General features: G+C 42.8%; 2 protein-coding genes across 2 annotated transcripts; one reads left to right on the top strand and one right to left on the bottom strand.

Annotated features, from left to right (window-relative positions):
* Window positions 1-1677: 1677 nt before the first annotated feature.
* Window positions 1678-6874, bottom strand: nicol1 (NELL2 interacting cell ontogeny regulator 1). The gene is made up of 4 exons (XM_085398441.1): window positions 6742-6874; window positions 6394-6537; window positions 5415-5503; window positions 1678-2595 (listed from the first exon to the last, which is right to left on the bottom strand). Exons 2-4 carry the CDS (start codon window positions 6503-6505, stop codon window positions 2524-2526), a joined length of 273 nt encoding a protein of 90 aa, XP_085254567.1. The 5' UTR covers window positions 6506-6537; window positions 6742-6874; the 3' UTR covers window positions 1678-2523.
* A 1613-nt stretch (window positions 6875-8487) lies between these two features.
* Window positions 8488-15916, top strand: nelfa (negative elongation factor complex member A). The gene is made up of 11 exons (XM_085398424.1): window positions 8488-9042; window positions 11929-12100; window positions 12739-12900; window positions 13086-13175; window positions 13253-13380; window positions 13502-13571; window positions 13662-13750; window positions 13846-13954; window positions 14054-14382; window positions 14471-14570; window positions 15254-15916. Exons 1-11 carry the CDS (start codon window positions 8833-8835, stop codon window positions 15436-15438), a joined length of 1644 nt encoding a protein of 547 aa, XP_085254550.1. The 5' UTR covers window positions 8488-8832; the 3' UTR covers window positions 15439-15916.
* Window positions 15917-16286: the final 370 nt, after the last annotated feature.

Raw genomic sequence — 16286 nt, 5'->3', positions numbered from 1 at the left:
CGTTTTACAGGGATATGTGTGATCCCCAAGCTCAAGTCCTCTAGCAGAGGCCTGGGTTCTGCACAGTATCATAGATGTTCCTAAAACTGCACTCCTCTTGACGGAGACCTCTGATGTTGTGCTGGGTCTGCTGGAGTTACAGCTCCTTTAATGCTCCTTTGACCACTGGAACCACTTTGGACTTTAACTTCCACATCTGCTCCAGTTCTCAGAAAGCTGATTCTGTTCATCTGGATGAAGCGTTTTCAGTAATAGAAATTTTTCGTCACTCAGCCAAATAAAATACTGAGATGAGGGCCCAAAGACTGAAGTGACACAACATTTCAACTTCGTCCAGATGAACAAAATAACCTTTCTGGAGCAGCTTTACCTGGATGATTGAGAATGCTTCAAGATATCTGCCTCTGGTACGTCTCTGTTTTCTCATGCTCCTTTTTCCTGATCTTGCTGTCCGCTGGGATTGCCACAACTATCACAACTGCTTCTGCTCCTTGTCAACTACCATTATGTCTGGTTGGTTGGCCAACAGCTACTTGTCTGTCTGGAGGCTGAAGTACCTGAGGACCTTAGCCGTGTTGATCTCAGCCAGGTACATATGGGGCACAGATGTTCCTGTACTCTATCCTAGCCACTTGGTTATGTCATCCAATGAACACTGCTGCTACTATATGCCCGACTGTCTCTATGGTGTCTTTGCACAGTCTGTAACTTGGATCGGCTGTGATAGCTGTGTGCTGGCCTCTGTGGATCTGGAGCCCTCTTGGGGCTTGTTTATGTACTGTCATGGACTAGCCACTGGTAGGGTTTCTTTAGTCTGTCACTTGTACATCACATGGCAAGGCTTGATCTTGCACAATACTTCTTCATCCTTACCACCATCCCTGTCTGCTATCAGCTGCCTGAAGCACTCTTGCAGCAGCTCATCTCAGGGACACGCTTCCCGATGTATTCATGCTGGTTGTTTCATCCTGGATCATGGCACTGGCACTCCACTTTTTTGTTGCTCACAGAGCTGCAGGGTCCTGGATTTGGATGAAAGCCTCCATGCATGGAAAGGAATTTTCACATCTGGATATCTCCTCCTTTGGTTAGCTTATCATGACATCTGTGTAGCTGATGACTGCTGGACATGTGGGCTGATGGCTTGGGACCTAAAGGCACATTTTAGTGTCTTTTTTATCTTTGGTGATTTTGGGGGATTCTTCCTCTGTGTTGAACTCTGCTGTCATTTGCTTTCCCATTCCAACCAAACAGCATTCTAGCTCCCCATTGGGCCATTTGATGGAGAACACAGAGGTGGTTCTCTACAACCACTGTGTTGGTTGATTTTCACACCATCTCTCTCTTTGGATGGCCAATGTTAAGCAAAGGGGACAACAAAAGGTGGTATATGTCAAAGAAACAGGACCCAAGGTTTCCCAGCAGAACATTGTCCAAACACCCCAGAAGAGCTGCATCACAGTTTGGTCAAATTCTTACACTTGCACATGTTCCCTCCTAACACCTCAACTTTGAGGAAAAAATGTCACCAATGGGTGCTATGATGACGAGATGATGAATGTTATTAGCTGTCAGCAGTCATACTGTTAATGCCTGACTGGTGAGCTGCATGACCAAGAAGCAATGAAAATAACTGAATGGACTGTAATTCATTAGAATACAAGCAGTAAAGGTCATTCATTGTTTTTATTTAAAGGTGCAACAATAAGACAGTGAATGGGGCTCATTGTGACATAAATACGCTGTTTATTAACAAGCAACAGTAAGACAGTTACTATTTCTACTTCCATGTTCCCTGCTGCAGGTCTGTTCACCCCTCCCTCCCCTGCTTATGACTCCTCCGTTCCACATACCCGTCTACATGTACATAATCTATACATACAATCGATATTAACAACAGGTTAAATAAAAGTGCTGAAAATTCATGCTACAGTGCTGTGCTAAATCAAGACCTACGAGTCCCCTTTTGCAAAGAGGTAAAACTTCATTTCTTTACAAACGTTTCATTTGTAAACCTCCCAAACAATTCCTTTGAATCAGTCAATTACTGTCAGATTCCTAATAATAATTTAACTAACCGAAATCTAATGTTGAGCCGTTGAATGAACTCTGTGTGATGCTACAGTTCAATGTGTGTAAACCTTAACCTCGTACAAGACATTCAACAAGTTTACAGATACGTACCACATCCTATCCACATTATACAGTCGAAAAAGTCCAAAAATGTTTACGCTTTATAGGAGACACATGAGAGCGGCTGTCAGTGAAAACAATCTAAGTTCACAGGTGTCTGATACACCATGTCAGCGGTATAAAAGTCATCCCAGATAAGGCAGAACGAAAGCATGCCTCGTGACTTTAAATCAGAGCTTCACTGAACAGTGACATGAGAGAAAACAAAATAAAGTGCCTATTGTGTGAATATGCAAAGATGAGAGCTGCTGTACATGAGCAGAGGTTCTGGACAGAGTTGTTTTTGAAGTGTGTCGAGGTGCTGTTAGAGCGGGACGTGTCCTCAGGAGCTCAGCGCAGCGAGTTGGTGGGCATACAGTCACACAGAGCCCTCCTCTCCGTCCTCAGCACCAGCGTCTCTGTCTGCAGCAGGAAACAAACAAACAAAAAAACCACAACATTTTACTACATTAAATATCAGGTTTCTGACCTGTTGTCTTCATCAGCTGCAAAATGTTCTAAAAAAATCAAATATTAAAACGTTTCATTTAAAGCATTTGATATGTTTCTATGTTCTATTGTGAATAATTGCACAGTATCCCAGTTTACTTCGATTAGGGTTTGTATTTCCCTGTGATATTTTGATACAATTATAATTTTACAGTTTAAGTTTTAACCATAGATGCTGCCACGGGATTTTTATTACATGACAGCTTTTTCAAACCTCGCAGATTTAAACAAATATAAGCCACAACATCACGACTGCAAATAAAACATAAACATCAACATAAAAGAAAACTGAATAAAGAGGTTTAACCGAATTACAAAGAATTTCTAAGGTTTACAAAGTGCTTACTGTCCATGTCTTGCACATCGTTTCTTATTCTGCTAGTCTGTAACTCTGCAGTTCAGTAGCTTATTGGAGGCTGGAAGGAACAATAGCTTCAGGCAGTTTGTTTTGCACTTTGGCCCTCCTGAGTCTTCTTCCTGATGGCAGAGGTTTGCCTTGAGAGGAAAGATGTGCAGTGTGCTTTGTTGCTTGTTCTGTAACAGCATGCTCACACGGGCTCTGTAAGGCCCGTACTCGTATTCCCATGACCTTCATGGCTGTTTTATCCAAGCCTGCTGTTAAGTTGCCAAACCATTGCAATTCCATATTTAATAAGGACGCTCTCTAGCATCAGCAAGCTCTGAATCACTGCTGCAGGCTTGCACACAGATTATTGATGTGTATCTGCCAACAGCTAAATATTTATATGAGGACAGCTGACAGTTATTGAGTGGATTCTGATGAGCACTGGTTCATGATCAATAACTATTTTCTCTGATTTAGTGATGCTTGGAATCAGACGATTAGTTTCACACCATTTTGATGAAGTTGTTCAATCTCATCATGGTACACAGAAGAATCCACGAGTGTCAAACATAATCAGCCCGGCATGGACTCCAATCCGAGGAGGAGAGCATACATTTTGGAATTTTAAATTATATTTTAATAGGTTTTGCAGCTTCTCCTGATACTACACCAAAGTAATTAAGTAATATAAATATTTAAAAAAAAAACAAATTGCAATAAACTCTACACATTTCTGTTTTCTACAATGTGTCTACAATAAAAAACAACATGCTATTTTCAGTGAAGTAACAGAAACTTTCTGTTTTCTTTCAAACCTCACTCTGTGAGGTATCTCACTCGGTTTTCAGAGAACTGGGGTTACATTAGTAACCGAACATTTTTCTTTAATCTTACATTTATATCTTACAGTTTAAATCATGCTGACACACTTCTTTCATTACTACAGCAGCATTTCTTTATCATGTAGAAAAAACTAAGAAATACTGTTGAACTTGCCCGTCGTTATACTTTTGATGTTTCATGGTCAGGAATAATGTGTCAACGTGTAGACAGATGATCCCTGTGAGCTAACAGTTCATGTTTCAGGCTGCCCTAAACTTTCATCTTCGTCAACATTTTTAGTCTTGGCTCTGTATGAAATCAAAAAGGGATTACTCCTGATGTGGTCCTCTCAGGCACAGAGCAGCCCCGCCCACCTGCTGTTTAAACGTTTTGTTTGCGATGGGCAGCCAATCAGATACAGAGCTACTCTAGTTCTAAGAACACAGCTGAAAACATCATAATGGATGCTGCTTAATCCACAGTCATATTAATATTAGTCATATTAGGATATGTTCTCCTACAGCAACTTGTGCACAGTGTAAAGTGTCATGCCACTTTCTCTCGCTCCGTTTCCTCCAGCCTCTCTGTGCGCCTGTGTTTGACTACAGGAGTGGAGTGAGGTGCGTGGGATGTCGGGTCACCAGCTGCCGCTCAGCACTTCCTGCCATAAATAAATCGTACCAGCTCCAGCACGCTGCCTGATCGTAGACTGTTCACTAGGTTGAGCACAGTTCTGCACATCTTACACCTCCTCTCTGTCTCCAGCCTCTACCTTCCTCCTCCTTCCACTCAGCTTTAGACTCTCCTCCTAGACCTTTCCCTTCATTTCCATTTGGACCAATCCATTTACCCCCCCCCCCCTTCCTGGCAACTGGCCATGCTGTTTGGGTCACAGTGGCTGGATCTAACTTATCTCCTTGTCTGTCAGAGTAATCGAGGGGTGCAGCGATTGTTTTCAGTCGCATTAACCTTCATTTCTTGGGTCCACACAATTAAATTATATAAACAGAGAATAAAAGTCATATCAGCTGATCCAAAAGCAGGTATGTGTGCCCTGAATTGAAATCAGTACTACAGTTCACACGTAAGCTCGGTGTGCTTGGAGTTAAAGTGTAAAATGTACAAATTCCAAAAATATTTCACAACAATCCAAACTATAGCGACAAAAAAAAAATCCCTATTCTTTGCAGCACAGGAATTTATAGGCACAGGTATTATGACTGCTCTTTGGCACAGTGATGGGAGTGTGTGGGTGTCTGAGGTCATTTGGAAAATGAAGCACAGCAATCTCTAAAAGCTGCGCTCCACAATTTTCATATCTAAAAACCAGGAAATAAATGAAAAAGGACTAACCTTGCGCTAAAATGCAGATGTAGACATTAACATATACTAAAACGTACCACATAATGTCACATTTACTATATAACAATATGGGAACTGATAGAAGCAGTTGCCACCCCACCACAAAGGCTCATGAAGATCAGTTATTTTATGAAATACATCAGCTGGTGCATGAATCTCTGCAGTAGTCTCTAGAATGAAAAGGAAATTAGAGAGGACTTACCCTGGCATCTAGGTTGAAAGCGGTCTTCTTTAGATCTTGCAGCGCCCTCTGCATAAACTCAAAGGCATGACAGTCCACACACGGGCGACCTGGAAACAGCAGAAATGAGTTCAGAAACAAAGGCAGCGGCGTGAGATACCAAGTTAGTACAGAGCCAGTATCACCGATACTTCTAAATGCAAATGATGTAGGTGGGAGTAGCATGCCGTGATTTATGAGGTGAATGTATCACTGATAATGATAATGTGAATGCAATTCAATGACCTCTAAATGACTGTGAATCTTGCTTTTTTCACTTTTTCATTAACACAACAGAACACACACTCATGGTTTTTCACATTTTGAGCCTGGATTTTTTTTGTATGTGTGCATGACTGGAAAGCATCAAATTAGACTCCAATTTAATGCTGATTTGGTGTGTTCTTGTGGCTGCAGACGTAAACTATAAAGTGTATTGAGTAGAAGTAGAGAATCAGTGACCTGACCCAGAGTCATCATTTACAAAAAGGAACCATAAATCTTATTAATGAGATTAGTCTGTAGCAGAAAGCGACTGACTGCTGTGCTTTGTCATCTTTGAATTGATCATTTATTTGAAGAAACAAATATTTTAAACAAATATAGAGAATTTAGCTTTGTGGAAGTGTTCATCTAGATTTTTTTTCTCATCTAGCTTTTAATTTACAAACAACATAATCAAGCTTTTCTACCTGAGCATCCATGAAGTCACACTTATGTATATTTTCCTTCTAACCTGCTCGGTATGTGTGCCTTTAAGCAGCAGTGGAGGCCCAGTTTCATGATCCAAGCGTACATTAATTAAGATGACCTACAATTCCCTCAACAGCACCCCTGTGAGACCTGCAGTCATTAGACTGTGGAAAGATCACCGTGGCGGACACATACTCGTCTAAAACATCTCAAAACTTGTACTCAACAGGCGGAGGGAAAAATTAATCTAATTTTTAAATCCACCTACTTTCGGCAGGGATGACAGTCCCCGTCTCATGATCCGCATCAGCTGCCCCGACACAGACGAGCTGCAGCGCCAGCAGCAGCACCACTGCCTGCACATACCCGCTGGAAGCCATGGCGACGGTGCGATCACTTACTCACCTCTGATCTGGAGAGTACAATTAGGCAAAATGTATAAATTAAAGGGCAGAAAATGTCCTACACGGCCGTCAGCCAATCAAATGAGGGGGAAAATGATGGGCTTTGTTCAGATAATGCTCCAGTTTCCAACCAGTAAATGTTTGTATGTGTTTAAAAGCTCAGCCCGCACAGAGTAATTACCGCTTATCTGACCACCTGCACGGTAACCTACCGTCAATCGGCCGATGATGGTTTGCAGATCGCCAGATGAGCGCAAGATGCCCACCGAGTACTGTTGTATGGAGATTAAATTAGTGCGCATGCGTGTTGGTTGGCTGAAATTTTCTCCAGGGGCCTCGAAAACGAGACTTCCGGTGACAGCACTTAAAAAAATAAAAGCCTTGATGGGCAGTTTACCCGTAGAGTTTATTGATGGGTAGGTCATGCATTCATTAACAGGATAACAGACAGAGAGCTCGAGAGAGCAATATTTACTTAAAAACTCAATGTAAAAAGCAGTATAGTTATTATTATTAAAGATACCTCATTTGATTACCTACATTTTAGAGATCAATACTGCATTTTATTCTGTAAATTGAGTGCAGTATATACATACATGCACAGTTTCAGCTATAATTCCAATATTTAAAATTGTGTATTTCCATTGACCTATTTTTACATTAATATAAATCAAATACAACTACATTTTTATGATTTTCTTTTTAAAATAGGGTGCGCGATTTACAGCCACGTTGAACAAAAGCACTAAACTGAAACAGTTAGTCTGTTACTGCAGCACACTGAATCTTCATGTTTTTGACATTTACATGTTTATAGTCTGGCATTAAATGAGGCGACTATTCAGTGTAAAGATATAGATACATATCCAATTAATATCCCATGTAATAAGTAAGAGCAAATAATAATTGACTATATACTTGTAAACAGCACAAATTAGTGAAGCAAGCTCATTTAAGATGTCTTTGTGGATCTAGAGAAAGTGTATATAAGGATGCCAGGAATAGCAGAGAAGTATGTGAGGGTGGTGCGAGACATGAATAATAACAGAGTGGTGGGTGTGCAGTAGGAGTGACGGATGAGTTCAAGGTGGGAGTGGGATTACATGAGGGATGGACTCTGAGCCCCTTCTTGTTTGCAGTGGTGACAACTGGGCTGACAGATGAGTTCAGGCTGGAGTCTCTGTGGACTATGATGTTTGCAGATAACACTGTGATCCATGGAGAGAGTGTGGAGCAGGTGGAAGTACGCACAGGAGAGAAGAGGAATGAAATCAAGTAAAAGCAAGGCACAATACATGTGTGTGTGGAGAGGTGAACATTTACAGATATTGAAGGTGGATGAGTTTAAATACTTGGAGTCAACCACCTAAAGCAAAAGACAAGTGCACGAGAGGGGTGAAGAAGAGAATGCAGGCGTGGTGAATTGGGTGGAGACAAGTGTCAGGATAGCAGCAAGAGTGAATGAGAAAGTTTACAAGACGGTTGTGAGACCTGCTGCGATGTATGAACAGTGGCACTGACAAAAAGATGGACTCATGATGAAATGAATCCATCAAAGGGATGGCTCAGGTTCAGCACTTTGGATCTTTAGAGAAACAAGGTTGAGATGGTTTATACATGTGCAGAGGAGGGATAGTGGATATATTAGACAAAGGATGTTGAAGAGGAAAGCCCCAGAGAAGATTCATGGATGTAGTGAGGGAGGGCTGGTGTGACGGGAAGATGTCAGGGATACGGTGGCAGGTGAACTGCTGTGGCGACTCCTAAAGGTCGCAGCCCGAAGAAAACACATTTTAAGATAAGAGGACATAATAATAATATACTTTATTCATCCTAGAGGTGGGAAAGTTTAGCACAGCAAACATATGACATCGATTAAATGGGTTGGATGTGCTGTGGTTTAACATAACAGGCTGCTTAAATGCAGTAAAAGCAGCATAGCAAATATCGGGGACCAGTGAGAAGTGTGGCTGCCAGTAGTGTAGTAAACTGTGACAGGGCAGGGTTGAAATAACCTGTTACTATGACAATACAGATGTTTCTCTGCTCGGCAGATGTGTAGCACTGTATTACATGAGGTAACAAAGACTTCCCGCATCTGCCCTTGTTTACACCTTCCTTCTTAAAACTTTATTAACCACACACTGTGTACAGTTCCACACTTAAAGGTGGATTTCACCCGGTCTCCTCACGGCTCTGCGTTCACAATTGCCCCCCACCCCGGGTTATGGGCGGGGTCCTGACTGCTGTTTTCTTAGGTAGCCTGTTAAAATGCCCGAACTCAAAACACTTCTTTTTCCAAGATGGCGTCGATGAAGGACAGCGACACCGGCCTGTGGCTTCACAACAAACTAGGATCCACGGACGAGCTCTGGACGCCTCCGAGCATCGCTTCGCTCCTCACCGTGTCGGTTATCGACAACATACGGCTATGTTTTTCGAGCTTGTCGCCGCCGGTGAAGCTGAAACTCCTGCTCGGGATGCTGCACCTTCCGCGGAGGACCGTTGACGAGGTGGGTTAGCTCGGTGTTAGCCTGGAAGGTACGATAAGTTGTTACCTCGGATACACGGCTGAGAAACGAGCCGATAATTGCGCTAGATTTTAAAAAGCACTGAGGTCCCTGTGACGGTTTAGTGGCATATTTAAAAGCCTAACAATATTAATAAACCTTTCCAGCTAACATTATGCTACCATATTTATCCGAAGGCTAACTGAAGAAGCGGCAAACTCGTTATTTCCTCGACATGCTCCCCATTTTTTCTTTTTTTAAACCCCGGCTTCAATGCACGAAACACTTTTACCCTCTAACGACAGGATGCTCCCGAGCTGACTTTACCCCTGCGCACATTTGTCTTTCCAGCGGTTGTTTACCGGCTACAGCGAGCAACGCTAGCCTAGCGGTGCTCGCACGGACATTGTGGTGGGATGGGCGGCTGAGAGCTGGCGTTAGGCTGGAGGGCGGTACTAGCTCCCGGACCCACTGATCACCTGTTCCCCCCGCAGGAAACGATACACAGCCGTCATTTGTGTGGCTTATATAGCCAGACTGTTCAATAACAAATGCAAAATTATTAAGCTAATTATTAATGGGGTTTCTTAAAACAAGCATTCAAGTGTGTTGTTTAAGTGAAATTGGCGGCTAAGCTCAGGAGTAATTTCCCGTATGCAAACCACGGAAGCTCTTGGCTGTTTTAATGCAAATATTTATTTTAATTAAGTGGTTTTGAAGGAGAGCAGCAAGTGTGAAAGGGAAGGTTTACTAGATGGTAGCGAGTCTTGCTATGATGAATGTTTTGGAACAGTGGCTCTGACAAAAACAGACAAGACCGAGCTGAAAATGTTAATATTTAGATAGAAATGAAAAGAAATCAATTGAGTTCAAGGCTGAGATGGTTTGGACATGTGCAGAGGAGGGAGAGTGGATCTATTGGAGAAAGGATGTTGAAAATGGAGCTGCCAGACAGGAGGAAAAAGAAAACGCCTCAGAAGAGATTCATGGATGTAGTGAAGGAGGACATGTAGTAGGTGTGGAGGGAGAAAAGGCGATGCTTCATAGACACAGGGCCACCAAATATTAATATTTTGTAGTTAAATGCCTTCAGCTCTTTTTAACCACCATCCTGAGATAACGTTAGCTGAGCAAACTTGCATTAAATTGGTTCAACTGTTTGAGAGCAAGCTAATGGCTCAGTCACAGGAGTAAAAGTAGTAGAGCTACCTCCTTATAGCTTAAAAAGAATTGATGTCTGCCTGGTGATTGCATGCAACAGATTATAACTTGTGGTTGCTCACAGCTTGAGGATCTTGCACTTATGACCACTTTTGATCACAAGGAAATTGCACAAGTCCCCTGATAGGAGGCCACCTTTCTGCAGACAGTCACAATCGTGCTTGGACTGACTCCAGTCACTCTTAGAGACACTGATCAAGGCTTGCAAATAAGTGCTGTCTAGCTTATAAACACAGACAGATTGCCAACATGCTGCCATCAGTCTGAATGACTCTTCGTCAATGAGCGCAATGCTACTGGCTGCCAGCTATTTGTGGGATACAACTGATAATGAAAGTTTAAATTTGAGGAAAAATTGCTAAATCACAATATATTTTGACGCAATATTCACCATATTGAAAAATGATAAAAAATTATGATATTGCATCGTGGGGTGTCTGGTGATGCAGAGGGTTGGTGTGACAGAAGAGGATGTTAAGGCTAGGGTACATGACAATATAGCTCATGCTGCAAACAATATCTCTGTGGCATTGTCTGCTATGGCCATAAAAGGGGAGAAACTCATGGCGTGGTCCTCATGCCCCCCTGACCTCAACCCTATTGAGAACCTTAGAGCATACTCAAGGAAAAGATCTATGAACTCAAGTTCAATGGATGCAAGAACTGCGAAGGTTCTATGAAAGAAGGGATCCCATGTTAACATGTAACGTGGTTTGTTAAGATGTTTTTGATTGAAACGGCTTTTGATTTCAGTAATGCTGCATATTGAGCAAATGACCAATTTTCAGTTCTTTACAACCAATAAAAGATTTTGAACCTGCATAATCATTTGGAACGGTGCATTTTGAGTTTACTTTTGCAAAAACATAGTTATCATTGTGAGGTTGCTCTAATGTGTGATGACTTGAATAATACTGACTGTCATTTGCATCGACTATGGAGGAAAGTCAGTGACAAATATCATTTGCAAAGTATTTTGGAACAGGGTTGATTTTGGCAACACTGAACCTATAAGTGCAGGGAGGTGGACAGACTCTATAGCCTTAACTCTGTCACGTGGATATTAACATGACTGCATTTAATGGTTGGTTGAAGCTGGCGTCCTCCTCGTGTTGCATGTTGGATGGCTTCCCTTTGATAAACATCACTGCACAAAATCAGGTTTCTTTGTATCCAGTTGTTAAAGTCTTGAAATCGCAGTTATGTGAATGTTTATTCATGCTGGATTTTCCAGAGATGGAGGAGGTGTGAATTTAAAAGATGGAAAAATGGAAAATACTCGGGGATAATAACTAGTATTCAGAATACTTTTATATTATTTCAGTCACACTCTGAGGGTTTGATTAATCTGGACTTTTTTGTCTGTACAGGAGTGATTATTTATCTTACAATTTGTAAAGTGTCGGGGTGGTGTGTGTCAGGTGTGAGCTTTTTTTAAAGGAAAAGTGTGTGTCTGAAAAGTTAAAGTGATTACACACACTCATATTCAAGCTGTCCGGGAGGATATGATGCAAGTTGTTTCTTCATGTAAGCAACCGGTGTTTTCTGAACCATGAGTGCAGACCAAAAATAGATTCACAGACTCGGTTGTGTGCTGTTAACCTGTGGAACTAATGCTAAAGTAACTACAGTGTCTGTAGGTTTCACTAACACCACCTTTCTTGCCAGATGAAGGAGGCCCTGTCGGAGATAATCCAGCTGGCTACGGTGGACTCAGAGCCCTGGGTGCTGATGGTTGCAGACATCCTCAAGTCCTTCCCAGAGACCGGCTCTCTGAATCTGGACTTGGAGGAGCAGAATCCAAATGTGCAGGATATTCTCGGAGAGCTCAGGGAGAAAGGTAGTTTTATATTCATTTGCATCATTTCCAGGTGAGCGCTGATGTCTTACACATTTAAATAAATGCAAATGCATAGCTACAGTGTCTTTGCTTTAACTATATTCAGATGACTTGCGGAGCCATTCTGAGCCATGAAAACTACCCAGGTGGTTTCTGGTGTAGACGGATCTCATGTAGTACAGTGGTTTCCCCTCATGTTGTTTTATCTGTAAACTGGAAGGCAAGATGACCACAAGCAAGACTCAAAAGGTTTAAAGTGGAAGCACTTCTGCTGTTTTTTCCTGTCGCTGTATTTAGATTAGTGTTGATTGCAGAAACATAACTCCACGCTTTTATTTAAATTGTCATGTTTTGATATTTTACTTAAATATTTACTTCTATTTCATTTAAATTTAGTTCCTTAATTTTATATTAATTTTAAGTTTTTACTACTTGAGCTCTATTTAACTTATGCGAGCTGTCTTATATGTTGAATTCAATTTTTTTCAGCAGTAACAAAGGGATAAAGTATCTGTTAATGAAAAACACTCGTCAGCTCAGTGAGCAGAGTCGTGTTTTATATTGCTGACCAGCCACAGACAGAGGAGCACAGTGGTCAGTGCTGCAGTTAACATCCCCACCTTTCTCTTCCTCCTCAGTGAGCGAGTGCGAGGCGTCGGCCATGCTTCCTCTGGAGTGCCAGTACCTGAATAAAAGTGCATTGACTACTCTGGTGGGACCCCTCACACCTCCCGTCAAACATTTCCAGCTGAAGAGGAAGCCCAAGAGTGCAACCCTGAGAGCAGAGCTGCTGCAGAAATGTAAGTTCATTTAATAATGGCCAATACACACCACGTCCCACAGCTATGGGGGGGAGAGACCGTGGGGTGGGGTAAAAGATGTGCATTTGTGTTCGTTTTACTGTGCCTGCCAGATTGTGAGTGTCTGGTGTTCTTCAAAAATTGATTGTCCAACTTAACACGTTTTAAACCAATTTGTTTTATAGCTACAGAGACAGCCCAGCAGCTGAAGAAGACAGCCGGAGTGCCTTTTCATGCCAAAGGGAGAGGATTGGTCAAAAAGATTGACACCACAAGTAAGTAAAAAAAAAAAAAAAAAGTCCTACTAAAAAAAGATTTAAATTATTTCACTGCATCCACGTTTGCATTACAGCTCCTCTCAAGGGGATTCCCAAAGCCCCATTCCGCAGCCCCACCACCCCCAGTATGTTCAGCCCTCCCAGTAACCGCACACCTATTGCTCCCGCACGGACGCCCCTGCGTAAGGAGCGGGGGGTCAAGGTAAGTCGTACCCAGTGTATCGTTTTTCTTACGGCTTTCATTCTTTCATCCTTGTTCTTCGCTTTCATTGAGCTCCTGCAGGATTGGAGTGACAGAGGGTTTTTTTTCTCCTATTGTTCAGCTGTTAGATATTTCAGAGCTGGATATGGTTGGAGCTGGAAGAGAAGCTAAGAGGAGGCGAAAGACTTTGGGTAAGTAAATTTACAGCCTTAGTTAGATTTTCTTGAGCAATAAAGTGTGACACTGTCAGTGCTTAACCTGTGCTTCTTTTTATGATATAGAAACCGAGGCTGGAGAGAAAGCAGCCAAAGAAGAAGCTGTGGTGGAAAACACCACACCCGACTACGCTGCTGGCCTCGTCTCCGCACAGGTATTTAACCCAACGTATATCTACTGTTCTCTGTCACACCAGCCCCCGTTTGCCTCTCTGCCATCGTAGGTTCACTCCTTTGTGTTGTTTCTCAGAAACTGGGGTCGCTGAACGAGAATCCTCTGCCGTCAACCAGCTACCTACCAGCCACACCCAGCATGGTTCCCTCCTCGTCTTACATTCCCAGCTCCGAGGCACAGCCAGGTTAGCCGCCTACCTCCCAGGGCTCAGCGCTTTCTCACTCAAACATATAAAGTAAAATTCCCTGCTCATGCGTTTCCTTCATGTCCTCCTCCTCCAAAGCCAATGCTGGTGGTTCGGGACGGGACACGCTGCAGGCGGCCCGTCAGCCAGAGGAGTCGGCGACAGCGACCACAGGTGCCAACGCCACCTTACCGGGCCAGTACAAGCAGAGACCGCCTATGTACAACGCGGGAACCACAGCAAACCCTGCAACTCCCACATCCCCCAGCACACCGGTATCCACCCCCGCCAGCAATGGACCACCAGCAGCTGCGACAGCCAGCCAGCCAGAGACCCCCACTCAGCCTCCCAGCACACCTCAGACCCCCACCCCGACAGCAGCCCCTACGCCACCACAGCCACAGCCCAAAAAGAACCTCTCACTTACGGTAAATAAACACCATTTCAAGACTTTCAAAGTCAGAGGATATTAAAACGTCAGCTAAATTATCTGTCCCCACTGTTTCCGACCGTCAGAGAGACCAGATGTACGCCGCCCAGGAGATGTTCAAGACCGCCAACAAGGTCACGAGGCCGGAGAAGGCCCTCATCCTGGGCTTCATGGCTGGATCCAGAGGTATGAGAGTTTTTAGCTGCTTGATGCAAATATAAAAAACAACAGCTTTTTCATAAATGCATATTACTTCCTCACAGAGCCTGTATCCAAAAGTACAGATTATTTATCTAGTTTACCATTTTACCAGTTTTATTTCCTGTCAGACCCGTTTTCATTCACTTCACCCTTTTTTTCCCCTTTTTTGCAAATTAGCTTTAACACAATGTGACTTTGGTCACTAGCAGATTGCTGCAGATGCATGTTTGGATGGAAGATGGAAACTTGTCTGCAAACTCTCAAAGTGCAGTAAAACTTGGAGATTGTGCACCTTTTTAAATAAAAGTTAAACCTGTTGTAGCAGTGAGGCACATCTTCTACTATGAATGTGTTTGAACAGTCTCAATTTCCAGTTTGCATTGAATTCACCCAGCACCTGCCAGCAACATTTTTCCCAACAAATGAAGGTCAATAAGGTCACTGACTGGTCTCAAGGCCTGTGTAAATCTGAATTCCCTGTAGTCATTCAGAGTTTCCCCACATTTGCTGCAGGATTTTACAGAATATGTTTCAGTTTAAATGCAGTTTTAACTACAGTAGATGTCCCTCATAATTTCTCAGCATTTATGCACATCTGACAAGGCAAAAACTTAACCAGCCTACCACTCTAACTCCACCCTTCCCTACCCCCCATCCATTCCCTGCAGAGAACCCATGCCCGGAGCAGGGGGACATCATCCAGATCAAGCTGAGCGAGCACACAGAGGTTTTGCCCAAAGCCGACGGCACTGGCAGCACCACCATGCTGGTAGACACAGTCTTCGAAATGAACTACTCCACAGGACAGTGGACCCGCCTCAAGAAATACAAACCCATCACCAACACCTCCTGAGGCGATGCGCTCGCTCAGGAATCCCCACTTCAGACGTGTTTACGCACAGTTACAAAGTATTTGCATACACATTTGGGCCAAATCGAGCACGGGGAGGGTGAAAGATTGTCAAGGAGAGAAAGGTTCTCCCTTTTGCTGCACCTCCAAAATGTGGGACTCTTTGAAGACTTGTTTTTTTGGGGGGTTGTTTCCCTTACCCTTTTATTGTTTTTATGTCACTTCCGATTTCTGAATGATGCTGTTGACAGGAGAGAGATACGAGTTATTCTCACGGCAGGCACCTTTGAACATTTGTACTGAGGTACAAGCATGTCACGTGTTTAGAAAGACGACGAGCCGTCTGTATTTTTCTGTGCAAATGTGACGTTTGCAGCTTATTCTTCTACATTTCAGAACCAAACCATGTTTTGTGATGACACAGAAATTAACGAAGACGGTCATTGTAAAGATGAGATGAAATAAAGAAAAATAACTAGTTCTTAATGCTGTCCACCTGTTTTGGAGCCTTCTGGTAGATGTTTAATAATTTTTCATCCTTTTATTCCAAAAGAAGGGAAGAAAATAAAATGACAGACTCCAGCAGGTGTCTCTTTCTTACTCACTTTGACCAGTGGGGGTTTATTATGTGTTTAACTTATATTACACCTTTAAACACATGCTTATTAAGATATCTCCAATGAGACGGTGTGTGTCTCCAGTGTGGTTTTGTTTCAACATTTAATCTGCGTCCTTCCTGTGTCTGACTTCCTGCCCTGCTCATGAGTACCTTGATGTGGCTTCAGTCAACAATAGTTAATTTACCAACACAGGGCAGAGATCTGCATTTGAAACAAGTATAGTTGTCTTTG

The sequence above is a fragment of the Rhamphochromis longiceps genome, linkage group LG3 (genome assembly GCF_057381845.1).
Source record: "Rhamphochromis longiceps isolate RC_006_pf linkage group LG3, R_longiceps_female_GT1.1, whole genome shotgun sequence".
Classification (NCBI taxonomy): domain Eukaryota; kingdom Metazoa; phylum Chordata; class Actinopteri; order Cichliformes; family Cichlidae; genus Rhamphochromis; species Rhamphochromis longiceps.
The sequence above is the reverse complement of the archived record's forward strand: the minus strand, read 5'-3'. Positions and strand labels throughout refer to the sequence as shown.

Coding starts and splice junctions, on each gene's coding strand:
- nelfa (XM_085398424.1), top strand. CDS start 8,833: ATGGCGTCGATGAAGGACAGCGACACCGGCCTGTGGCTTCACAACAAA. Junction 13,955..14,053: donor CAGCTCCGAGGCACAGCCAG/GTTAGCCGCCTA, acceptor CCTCCTCCAAAG/CCAATGCTGGTGGTTCGGGA. Junction 14,571..15,253: donor CTTCATGGCTGGATCCAGAG/GTATGAGAGTTT, acceptor CATTCCCTGCAG/AGAACCCATGCCCGGAGCAG.
- nicol1 (XM_085398441.1), bottom strand. CDS start 6,505: ATGGCTTCCAGCGGGTATGTGCAGGCAGTGGTGCTGCTGCTGGCGCTG. Junction 5,504..6,393: donor GACTGTCATCCCTGCCGAAA/GTAGGTGGATTT, acceptor TGCTGTTTCCAG/GTCGCCCGTGTGTGGACTGT. Junction 2,596..5,414: donor CTTTCAACCTAGATGCCAGG/GTAAGTCCTCTC, acceptor TTCCTGCTGCAG/ACAGAGACGCTGGTGCTGAG.